The sequence below is a fragment of the Cardiocondyla obscurior genome, linkage group LG09 (genome assembly GCF_019399895.1).
Source record: "Cardiocondyla obscurior isolate alpha-2009 linkage group LG09, Cobs3.1, whole genome shotgun sequence".
Taxonomy (NCBI): Eukaryota; Metazoa; Arthropoda; class Insecta; order Hymenoptera; family Formicidae; genus Cardiocondyla; species Cardiocondyla obscurior.
Window position 1 is genome coordinate 5,405,105 of NC_091872.1, and position 11,105 is coordinate 5,416,209.

General features: G+C 41.0%; 1 protein-coding gene and 1 long non-coding RNA gene across 2 annotated transcripts in view; one reads left to right on the forward strand and one right to left on the reverse strand.

The window, feature by feature from the left end:
• Positions 1 to 11,089, reverse strand: part of LOC139105372 (uncharacterized) — a 37,346-nt gene extending 26,257 nt beyond the window's left edge. Inside the window, exon 1 of the mRNA XM_070661428.1 lies at positions 8,854 to 11,089. Coding sequence (XP_070517529.1) covers positions 8,854 to 10,102 — 1,249 coding nt within the window. The 5' untranslated portion in view covers positions 10,103 to 11,089. The remainder of the gene's footprint in view (positions 1 to 8,853) is intronic.
• Positions 1 to 11,105, forward strand: part of LOC139105417 (uncharacterized) — a 120,710-nt gene that overhangs the window by 27,088 nt on the left and 82,517 nt on the right. The window lies entirely within an intron of this gene.

Here is an 11,105-nt window from a genome sequence, read left to right on the forward strand (position 1 = left end):
AATTATATTATTAAAATTAAAGAACTTTCTTTTTGTCGAAACGTGCTTGTTTTGTCCTGGAATAAATTCTGTTGACAATTCTGGACAAACTGTTGTAGGATTATACCGCTGGGACATCGACGTCCGAGTGATATTTTCTCGTATCTTATCGCACAATTCCTCAAGTGACATACTAGAGATGTGAATGCTATCTCGTGGATGCAATTTATTCCGCGATTTATCCGATGTGAAGAAAGTTCTGCGTGATTTTTGCTAGGATAAAAATAAATTCTTTTTGTTTAGTATTTCTTGAACTAGATTTAAAGTTATTTTGTTGTTTAAAAAAAATCAAAGAAAGCTATCGGAAGTAATTTTAGAAAGCAACATAGAAAGAAATAACTTTCATAAATTGTTAAAAAATAATTTAATAATTTTTGATACCAATAAAATTCATATTTGATACAGATCTTATTATTTAAATATTTAATAATCACATGTAACTGTAGACAAATTGTAATTAGTGATCGAATTTATTAGGCAATATGTGTAAATATGTGAGAGAAATATGTGTAAGAGTCGCAAGCGTCGTCAATAGCGTAGATAAGTAGGAACAGTTGAATGGAATGGAGTTAGTCTCGAGCGAATTCGTCGTAGGGTTCATTAAATCAAATGAGGCCGAGATTAAATGCCGTGCTTATACATCGTGGAGCAATAAGATAGCTCTTGCGTATACCTACATGAGCATATCGCGATATTGCTCGTTTGCACAGCTCAGGAAGTTTGTGTTCCGCCTTCTTGTCTCGATGTAGGACTTCCAATTACGTCGATAGAAAGGACTTTTATCAGATTTCTTTTCCCCTACGTCCGGCATTTCGATAAATGAAAAATCTATACTCCTAATTGCGATACTGTTTATATCGATGTTAGCGTTGATTCCATTATGAAGTTTTATTAAATTATTTTGATGCTAGATTACATATAATAAAAATAAGATATATGAATCGTTTAATTATAATTTATTTTTGTTTTAAACATTTATATTGCAAAAATCGCTGCAATGTTTCTCGCGACTATAAAAAAAGATACTTTAGATTCCGGGAGGGCACTGGGAGAAAAATATTATTCGAATATCTACGTCGCGAGCGGAGGAGGAAGAAAGGACCGGAGAAAAGTGTACGCGTTTGATAAACCCGTTGCGAGATTCAACCAGAGGGGGGTATACCACTTTCACCGAATGAAAGTAAAACTCGATTCGGCAGGCGCGGTCGACTGTCGCGGATATACTTTCGGATGTCATTAACCGTCCTCGCCGATTTCATTTCATCTGCCGTCGTGCGGCCGGCACATTCGCGAACGATAAACTCCCGCGCGGACGAGAGGAACACTAGTTCCAATAAAGTTTTACGAGGAAAAACGAACGACGGAAGCTCGGAGGAAGACGCGCCGTATTCGCGAATCACCGGCGCGGCCCGCGTTCTTTTTCCGTCTTGCAAGACGCGTCGCAGATTTGCGGGATATTCAAGTTTACGACGCGCGGCACGATGTACCAAAGCGACAGGGTGTCTGCACGCATTTATATTACGCGTGGTTCGTATCCGTGGTTCGATTCGTTGATTTTTGTAGCTGCACATTCATATCCGAGCGACGGTCGAAGACAGGCATGTTCTGGAAAATAATATTCTAATTTAAATGCTAAATCTTTGATACGATTCTGCTTCAAAATCCATAGTTGGAATTGTATGTTTTTCCGGATAAATTCTTAAATATAATTTTTCCTTCGTATCCGCTTAATCCTCGCAACATCTTTATCGTATGAAAGTGTAGTACGTTATCGATATAATGGCTAATTTTATCCTTTCTTTGAGGCCTTTATCTTCTCATAACTGCTGGATGATGCATTTTAATGGGTTTCCCTTTTTTTGCGCCCGCTGCTCGTTAGAACTACATTATTTCCGTATCTTTATCTCGCGTTGTTACAGCTCTTAATTTACAGCCTTCCAGTCGCTAGTCGTGTACTCTCGCGCACAGTATATCATCTCGATACAAGCGTATCCGGTTTTATGATTGTTACCGATGTGCGGTATGAAATCTTTTGGGGCGTGTTATTCGAAGTCTCCTTTTGCTTGTCGTAGCGCGACTCAGATAATTATGTGCCGCATAATTATGCAAATGCTCGCCGTTAGGGTTGTATATTACAGCAATTAGCAATTCAATATCTTATTTGTGATGAATTAATCATTTTGCTAATGCGTGTCAAGCGACTGCGATTTATTTCTCGTTTCATATGCATTTATATATGAATCTTGCGTGTAAAATACCACGGCACAAGGCGTGAATGTTGATCAATTAAGTAATAATTAGATCAGCGCAAAAAGAAAAAGCATAAAAATTATTTCTAAGAATACAATAGTTGCTAACTAGATTTGTAATTAAGCGCATTTTATCGCACGCGTGAAAACTAACTTGCTTCATTCAGATTAAATCTGGAGCATGTTGTATGTATAATAAATTTTTTATATACTTTTTTTTTTTAATATATATTTTTAATGTTAGAAAGTAAAATGTTTCGCAAATAGATCAACTCTCGGTAAAGGTATGAAGGATCTGAGTAGTCGGTAAGTTAGTACAAGCTGATAAAGCGGTCCACAAGCAGAAGGGTTGCACTATCTGTTTTATCAGAATCTGGTCGATAGAGTATCTAGGGAACTTGGACTTTTCTCGCAATAAGAAAAAGCAGGAATAAATATTAATTGTTGGAAGGAACTGCTTTGAATCACTTTACATACGTCAATAAATTTGAATAAACTAATTATTTTTAACATTTAGTTTAATTGTAATATTTATTGATCGAGTCTTCTCTCTCGTTCTGAAGTGAAATAATTTCCAATTTACTCCGTATCTGTTATTTAGTTAAAGAAAAATAAAAAACCGGAGTTGGTGAGAAGCCAAGATTTATTTACCTCCCTATTTATTTAACGGCGCCAGATTTGTTAAAGTCAGTTAAAGATTTATTAAGCAGAATGTAGGTACATCCAGTAATTTTCTTTCCTGAATCTTCTGATAAATTTTTCCGTGGAATTATACTTGCTCGTTCTCGCTGTGAGTTCCGTAGCTGGAAAAATATTTATGGTTCTCGTACTTGCAAAATTACTCACGTTGCAATGTTTGGCGGAATATATTGAATTCGCGAAAACGCAATTCAGCGAAATAACAAGATAAAAGCCATCGGGCGGGAAGTCGAATATATATTTTGTTTGTAATGGAAAAGTGAATATCGATAATTTATTGAAATAAAAATTGATTAAAGGTAATTCGACCTGAATAAAAGTCAATCGGTGGGAATGCGAATAGGAGATCTCTTGAAATGGTAATGGCAGAATAGAAAACTTGTTCAATGAAAAATTCATCGAAAAGAATGTTGACCCAGTTATGACTAGTCAAGCTAACATCAAATCGCAGGTCAAGCGATATCAAATCTTTCGTATAATAATTTAAAAAACTTTTCTGTCGGTGTAAATTTATGCTTCATGATTTCTCCTTTTGATAAATGTTCATCTCGGTGAAGTGTTTTCGCGTAATTTGCCATCCGATTAAATGCTCGGCGATGAATTGTTACCTAGTTCCGTTTTCCATTATGTAATTTAAATTTGCGTCCGATTCAATGTTCTTGTCGACAAATAACTTCGGGTTGATTGTAATTTAAGCCTTTATGATTGCTGAACTTTTGGTGGATTTTGAAATCGTGTCGCACAAATGCAATTCTGTTCTTGTACTGGAAATTTAGTTTGTCTTACGAATAACATTGAAATATATGTAAATGCCTCAAGCGATATTTAAATTTTTATTTAAATTAAGAAAAATTACGATATATTTATATTGTTAGTTAACCGGGTTAACATTATTTCGCACGATGTATCCGTTCAGTTTTTTTTTTATTTTTTTTATTTTTTTTTTTAATAAAAAGATTAAATGTTCAATTAAATAACAATAATTGATTGAAACAGTAATAGTTTTTTTAGAACAAAATAAATTCCGAAAATTGATACAAACGCAGAGAGAAATACTAGATGCAAAAATAACATTTGTAAGGCTCTACCATTTTTTGATCGGAATAATTTATATTATTAGCAAATATTTATTTATTGCTGTAATTATGATATTCGCTCGTTCCTCGGATGATTTTACATCTGTTTGCTGTGTAGTAGAGCATTCGCGTCGGCGATCGTGTTAATCGAATCAATAACGTAACTAACGGGTGTGTTCGCGTGACAATTTACACGCATACGTGCGGAAGCTTTAAATAAATATCGTAAGACGCAGGCAAATTTGTTCGCCGCCGTGCAATTTACGTGGACCGCCCGGACAGTTGTTGCAAGCGTGTCGAATCCCTCCAGCAATTCTTGCGCCCTGAAACTTTCCGCCAAGTTTTGTCGAGCAAAACAGCGCGCCTTCGGTCGGATATTAATCGGCGTGGGTGGCGTACATTTGCATATTAACGAGCATCGTAACGTGATGTATACGTTCGTCGCGTCTCGATTACTCACCCGACTTTGATCGATCAGCTTTCGCGGGGAAGAGGTCAGTTCTCCCGATTTCGAGCGCACATCGTTCTGATTGGATTTGCTAATTCCGGAGTGAAAATTTATCTAGCTAATCTGATTTTGCAGCTAGTGGTTAGATCGCGCGGATTAAATATATTTTTTAACTAGTGACTAGCTTGGTACTGGCCATAAATTATAAGAAAGTATTTATTATTTAGTGACTATCTTTAAAAAATAAAATAAAGTTGTCATTTAAAAATTTTGCTAGACAGCCACGAGATGAACCACGAAATTGGCTAGCTAATTATTAGGTAATAGTGGGAATCAATTTCCACTCGGGTTGTGACGCGAAACGAGACCGACCACATCGTCTCTTCGCGATCGCGAACATAAATTACAGATACGTCTTTCGAGATCACGTCGTCAGTTCTTTTGTCGCGCGAAGGAGTAGAGATATGAATTAATTACTTTCCGTACATCTTTGACGCCAAGTATGCGTTCTTAATTTTGATTATTTTCAAGTTATAATTATTTAATGATTAACATTCATATGTGAGAATACAATTTTCACAAATTATATGGTTCTTGCCAGTTTGCCTGTTACGGTTAACGATATTCATGATTAATGCTTACATGCTCCCGTTGAAACTATCGAGTATTAGGCCGGGATTCGATTATCAAGTCGATAACACTTGTATACGTCGTACCTGAGTTCCCGACTGTCTGCTCGAATCGCGTCATCGCCGGTTTCATCAGCAGGCCGGACGCCAGTTGCAGCCCGTGAGAGATTAGGTGCACGAGAATCGTTATTATGATAATAACGTATCCCCAACCGCCTTCCGGGTAGTAATGCTTATTGAGCGTGATTTTTTTTCGTGCGTTTATCGCGTCGAGAGACTCCTCGGCCTCCTCCGCGTTCTCCAGCCGATCGAGCAGATTCTCGGATTCGCCGACGCTACCGAGGCCTCCCTCGAGAATTAGCTGCTCGGAGAATCGCCTTCTCATCATCTTGGGCGTAATCGAAATGGCGCTGCTTTTACGACCGGCAGAACCAACGTTGGCATTCGCGTCGGTACTCTTTTCGTTGGCAGCTGGACTCGCGTTTCTAGATTCGTTAGCAATCCGACTTTCATTGCGTTTCGGATTTTTAGCGGATGCAGCGACTTCGGAAGAAAACGGAGAGATGGATCGTGTCGCGCGAGCCGTCTTTGGAAAAGTCCGCGAGTAGGTATTAATGAGAATCGATTCCGCGGTGCTCGCGACGCCGATGGTGCTCTCGCAGCTTCCGATTGCATCATCGACGAGCTGCTGCTCGGAAAGTCGGCGATTATCTACACGGCCGATCTTGCGACCTCGCGACGAGTACGTTAGATCTGAGTATCGGCGATAGGGTATCGGCCCGGTAGCAATCGAGTGCCGGCGCTGAATCGCGGCCCCGTTGTCCCCGATGACGATATCGTGGTAAAGGCTACCGGCCGAGTTTCTACCAGAGGACGGCGGCAGGAAGCTTTGGCAAGTCGATACGGAGTTTCCGGAGTCCTTCCGCGTCGCGACAACTCCCTGGACGGAGTCTCGTGCGGAGCACGTGGACGTGGACGAGATCTTCCGGCGTTCGTACTGACCGCGCGCGGAGAATTGCGTCAGGAAGCAGCGGCAGCGTAGCATTCGCGATAGAATCTCCGGATGCGCCAGCAACAGCTCGGGCAGCTCGATCTCGCTCCACGATTTCGCAATGTCGCCGGAAGACTCGCTCGTCAACGCCCGCTTTGAAACGAGGCTCTCGGACGAAGAGCGGCCCTCGGATTCCACGACGGATATTTTCCGCGCGTTGCACTCGCGTTGCCGGCAGCGACATGCTGCAGCGTCACGATCGGGATAGGATTCTTTCTCCTCCTCCTCCGGCTGTTCGTCGTCGTCATCTTCGTCGAGCGAATTCTCCTCGCTTACAGCCGCGCTGTAAGATCGGCGACGCTTGCGATATGCGGGTCCTACGCGCGACGGTCTCGCCGAATCAGCTCGTTCGTTCATTTCATGGATCGTTTTGCGAACTCGTGCGATATCGCGGAGACGTTCTCGGTCGCTGGATCTTCGTGCCGAGGAAGCGATGCTCGGAATCGCGTTATGTCGCCGTCACGCGCCGTCGCGTTACTTATCTCGATATTTAAATGAGTCACGAACAATGCGAAGTACTTTGTATGTAAGTAATTCTTTCGAAGGATAGGTGTCCACGGCACGTTTATTTCGAGCTTTCAAAGTGCAACTCGGTAGATATATGTATATTTATCGCGCGGCATCAGTGCTTTGGAAGTGCGATGCACTTGTCCAGCGTAACAGCCTCGCGCTTTTCAACCTGTTGTTTTATTTTTTTTTATTTTTTTTGATCTGACTTTTTTTTTATTTTCACTTTTGCAATTGGACTCGCGTCACGAAAGAGTACGCCCGGCAAAAAATTTAACTGAGAATTAAATTACACTAGCACCATCGGCGGCTTTCGAACGGTCACTGTCCACGACGTGTGAAATCGAACGACATTGCGCGAACGCATCGCGATGCTTTGCACGCATTAGGCCGAACGTGAGCCGCGCGACGCGTTTCGACTGCCGATTCGTTGTCCTGATTTTTCTCACACGTACCTTTTGCGATGTTACGCAGTAGACAGTCTTCTTTCGTATGCATTAATCTCGAAAAGAGCGTGAGGGTCGGATAAAAAGTGTGTCTACCTTTTCGGAATAAGTAATGACACTGGGAAAAAGTTACTACTGTTGGGAAAACTTGATAAGTTTTTTTATTATTAAACGAGGCGTTAATTTGTGAGAACTTTAATTTTAAGTTGCTTATAAATTTATATTTTTTGTCTCTTCTTTTAGAGCACATTTTTTTATTCACTGACGATATTGTTGTAGGTTTTATCAATAGTGCTATAGAATATTTTTAATTAGGCTGTTCTTAATTGCATTATTTTTCCTTGCAACTTTAATGGCAAGAAGTAAACTTTTTCGGAATAAAAAGATACTGTGGAAATTGCGAAAACTGCATTTCGGACATGACAAAGCAAACAATTTACGGTCAATCTGTAGAAACTTGGCCCGTAGAAAATACGACAAGAAAATCAATGTGTGTCAGAGGTGTAACGTCGGGTATAACTTTGATCGCAACTTCGGCCACAGTTACCGAGATTCTTTAGAAATAGTAAGCATTATTTCCTTTTAATGCAACTTAATAGCAGATCTCATTCGAGGCAAAACTTTCACAATTATTTTATTATTATACAATAAAGTTTCGCCAAGTTATAGAAATTACCGAATATGAACTATATTTATCTTAGAATTCCTTGGTAAATATTTTATAAAATTTATTAAAAATTTAAGTATTTTAAATTAAATAAATTTTTGATCAAACGCGTTATCTTTTATTATTATAATTTATTGATATAAAGTACAGATGAAATAAATAAACTAATGACTTTTTATTCAAATAATTTTGCACATATATTTTTATTAGAAATGATAAAATATAAATGACAAATATGTCGGATTAAAATTTGAAAGGAGTGGAAAAAGAGTTGAGTTTTCGCTTTTTTGACTTGCCCTGTGTCCACGGTATCTCCGGGTACCGGAAGCGTATAATTTATGATACGATCAGATTTGAGAGGGGTTGAGTATATCTGTAGTTACATAAAACGTGATCAAAATACGATCTGTAAGGAGACATATTCAGGTCAGAATTAGGAAACTATCATCGTCGTGATTTACTCTTTATGATGATGAATAGCGTGCTATTAGTTTACGGGAAAACGTGTGAAAAATGATTATATTATGCAAGTAAAGCATAGACAAAAATGTAACGTTACTTTAACTGAATATAGGTATGCGATAAAAGAAAATCAGGTACTTTTGAAAAGGTGTTATAACTGCGATTGATTTAAATTAGAATAATCTTTTCGGTTGAAATTTATTACCAAGAGAATATTGTAAACCGGAGTATTCGCATAAATCTATGTTGCATAATTTTCGTGCATTTGAATGTTAGATTTACATTTATAATTCACAATTAGCACATTGGTAACGAACGCTCGAATAATGACGCCGTATTTACCTCACTTGAATATAGAGTCGAATAATCGCGCTAATAAATATCCTTGTCGCGATATGGATTTATTTACTTTATGTGTACACGAAATATAAAATATTACAAATTTTATTACAACATTTTTCCTATCAAATGTCAGGCTTCAAAGTTCACAAGTTATAAAGTCCATAATTAATTTTTGTTATATAAATAATATATCGGCATATTAATTATATAGTAGATAAAAAATATCGAAATTCCTTACCTGCACTGTGCAGTGGGGGATGTCGGAACATTTTTTCGGCCGTGATGTGCCAGCATCCGGGCGCGGCGAGTTGTAGACCTACCCCAATGAAATGCACCAGCACCGAGCATGTGACGATAACGTAACCCCAACCTCCCTCGGGATAATAATGCCGCCTCAAAGTAGCTTCTTTCCTGAAATCTGCTGCCGATCGCACCGGTGACAAGTCGTTGTTTCTTTTCTGCTTAGTACCGTCGACATTTCTCGCCTCTCCGATCAGGAGGCGGTTTCCTTGCCAGATATCCTTGCTCTGATATTTTTCGCGTCCGATCAGATTATTATGTCGAGATACCCCTCGTGCGTTCGGATCGTCATTTCTCTTGCCTTGCGAGAGAGAGCGAAAAGGATCGATTTGAGAGCGAAGGGCACCCTCGGACGTGCACTTTGGACAGGCGTGAAGTTCGGTCTTAGACGAGAACGACGTCACGTAGTCGTCGTAGTCGACTATCCTGATGCGCGGTGGCGATGATACGTGTCTCAAAGACTTGGGCGATACGTGGACGGACTTTCCTTCCGTTTCGTTCGTTTCTTGCGTTTTAGAACTACCTGCTTGCGCGATGCCGACTGCGTGCTGTCTCTCATTTGCGATGTTTACTACGACGTCAAAGGCGTTCGTTTCCGCGAGCAACGGGGATTTTCTTTGATCTTTAAACTCTCGGTGCAAATTCTTCGGAGAGAACTTTGGGAAATCCGTGTCTGACGTCGTTCTCGGGACGGTATCGCTTTTCGTATCTCGCGTCCTCGTCTCATTAATCTTTACGAACGGGTCCGATTTACATCTTGATTGATCCCGGATGATATTCTCCTCCAGCACGATGACCGAGTTTTGACGAGTCGTGGCTGTCTCGATTAAAGATAGGCTGCGCGGCATGAAATATCGGCCGGAATTTTTTACGCTCCTCGTCTCATTATTCACGTCGGGCGAATTCGCGGGGAAATTCGCGGGTTTCTTATTTATAGATGGCCTCCCGTCGATTAATCTTCGTTTTATCATTACGGACGCGACTCCTCCTGGGGCGCATCGATCTAAAAAGATGACTTCTTCCAGGCAATTAGATCGCGGCGCGGCTCGCTCCAATCGATATATCGTTTCGCGGCTTGTCGGGATGATAGTGAAGGCACGAGATAAGGGATCGACGCGCACCTTCACTTTTTGCGGCGCTCGATCGGGCCAAGAATTGCTATGCTTCATTTTACTTCGTATCATCATATTACACCGGAATTCTTACGGTCCACTCGAACGGGCACGTTGCTGCGAATTATCTCTCGCGTTTCTTAACGGACAGATTATCCCTGTCCTCGAAGAGAAGAGTCTGCCGACCCGTTTTGCCGTATCGGCGGCCTGTGTTCGCGCGGAAACGGTAAGGACTGTAGCCGATAGAGTTTGCCGGAGGTGCTCAAATGTAATTTGTAAGTGAATCGCATTCCCGATGCAGTATACGCGCCGAGCACGCGCACACGCGTGCTCCTCGCGGCGGGCGTGCATATTTTATACATATACGTGTCACCGGCGACGTTTACGACGTTCACTCTGTATGTTTTCACTGGAGCGAGCATTCAAGACGTACCCGAAACGAGATATCAATTTCCCCGGGGTCTTTCTACTTCCCGACAATTTTTCAGGAGTTTATTTCGGGAGTCCGGATCGAAAGGGGATTCCGATGTTCGCGATGAAAAATCCGCCGGGGCATTAATAACCGCTGATTTCGAGGGCTCTCCGCGATGCGTCGTGCGGACCATTCGTCGCGCGCGAGATAATGATCTGCGGCGTCCGATGATGGAGAGATAACTTCCGAGATGCAAGCGGTCCTGGCGAATGCGCCAGGATGACTGTTACGCACGTGCTGCTTACTCGCGATCAACCCTCTCTCTATGCTCTCTTTCTCGCTCCCTCTCGCTTTGGTGGATGGCAGGCGCATGCTTGCAAATGCCCAACGAATCACGAAAGCTGCGTTTTCCAGCTTTTTTGTGCTACTACGTGAGTGCTCGTGTCGCACACGCTCGCATACTTTCGCCTGTCGCGAGGTTTACGACGCGCGCGTAATTTACCGGAACAGATTCTTGTAGATTTCTTGTAGATGTCCTCGATCGAGGCCCGTTAATTTGAGAATTTTTTTTAAGCTACTCCTCACGAGTAATAAAAATTGCAGAGAAAAAAATAACGTAAATTAAAAAAATTTTTCTACGAGGAACTTAAAAAGGTATTGTTGAAT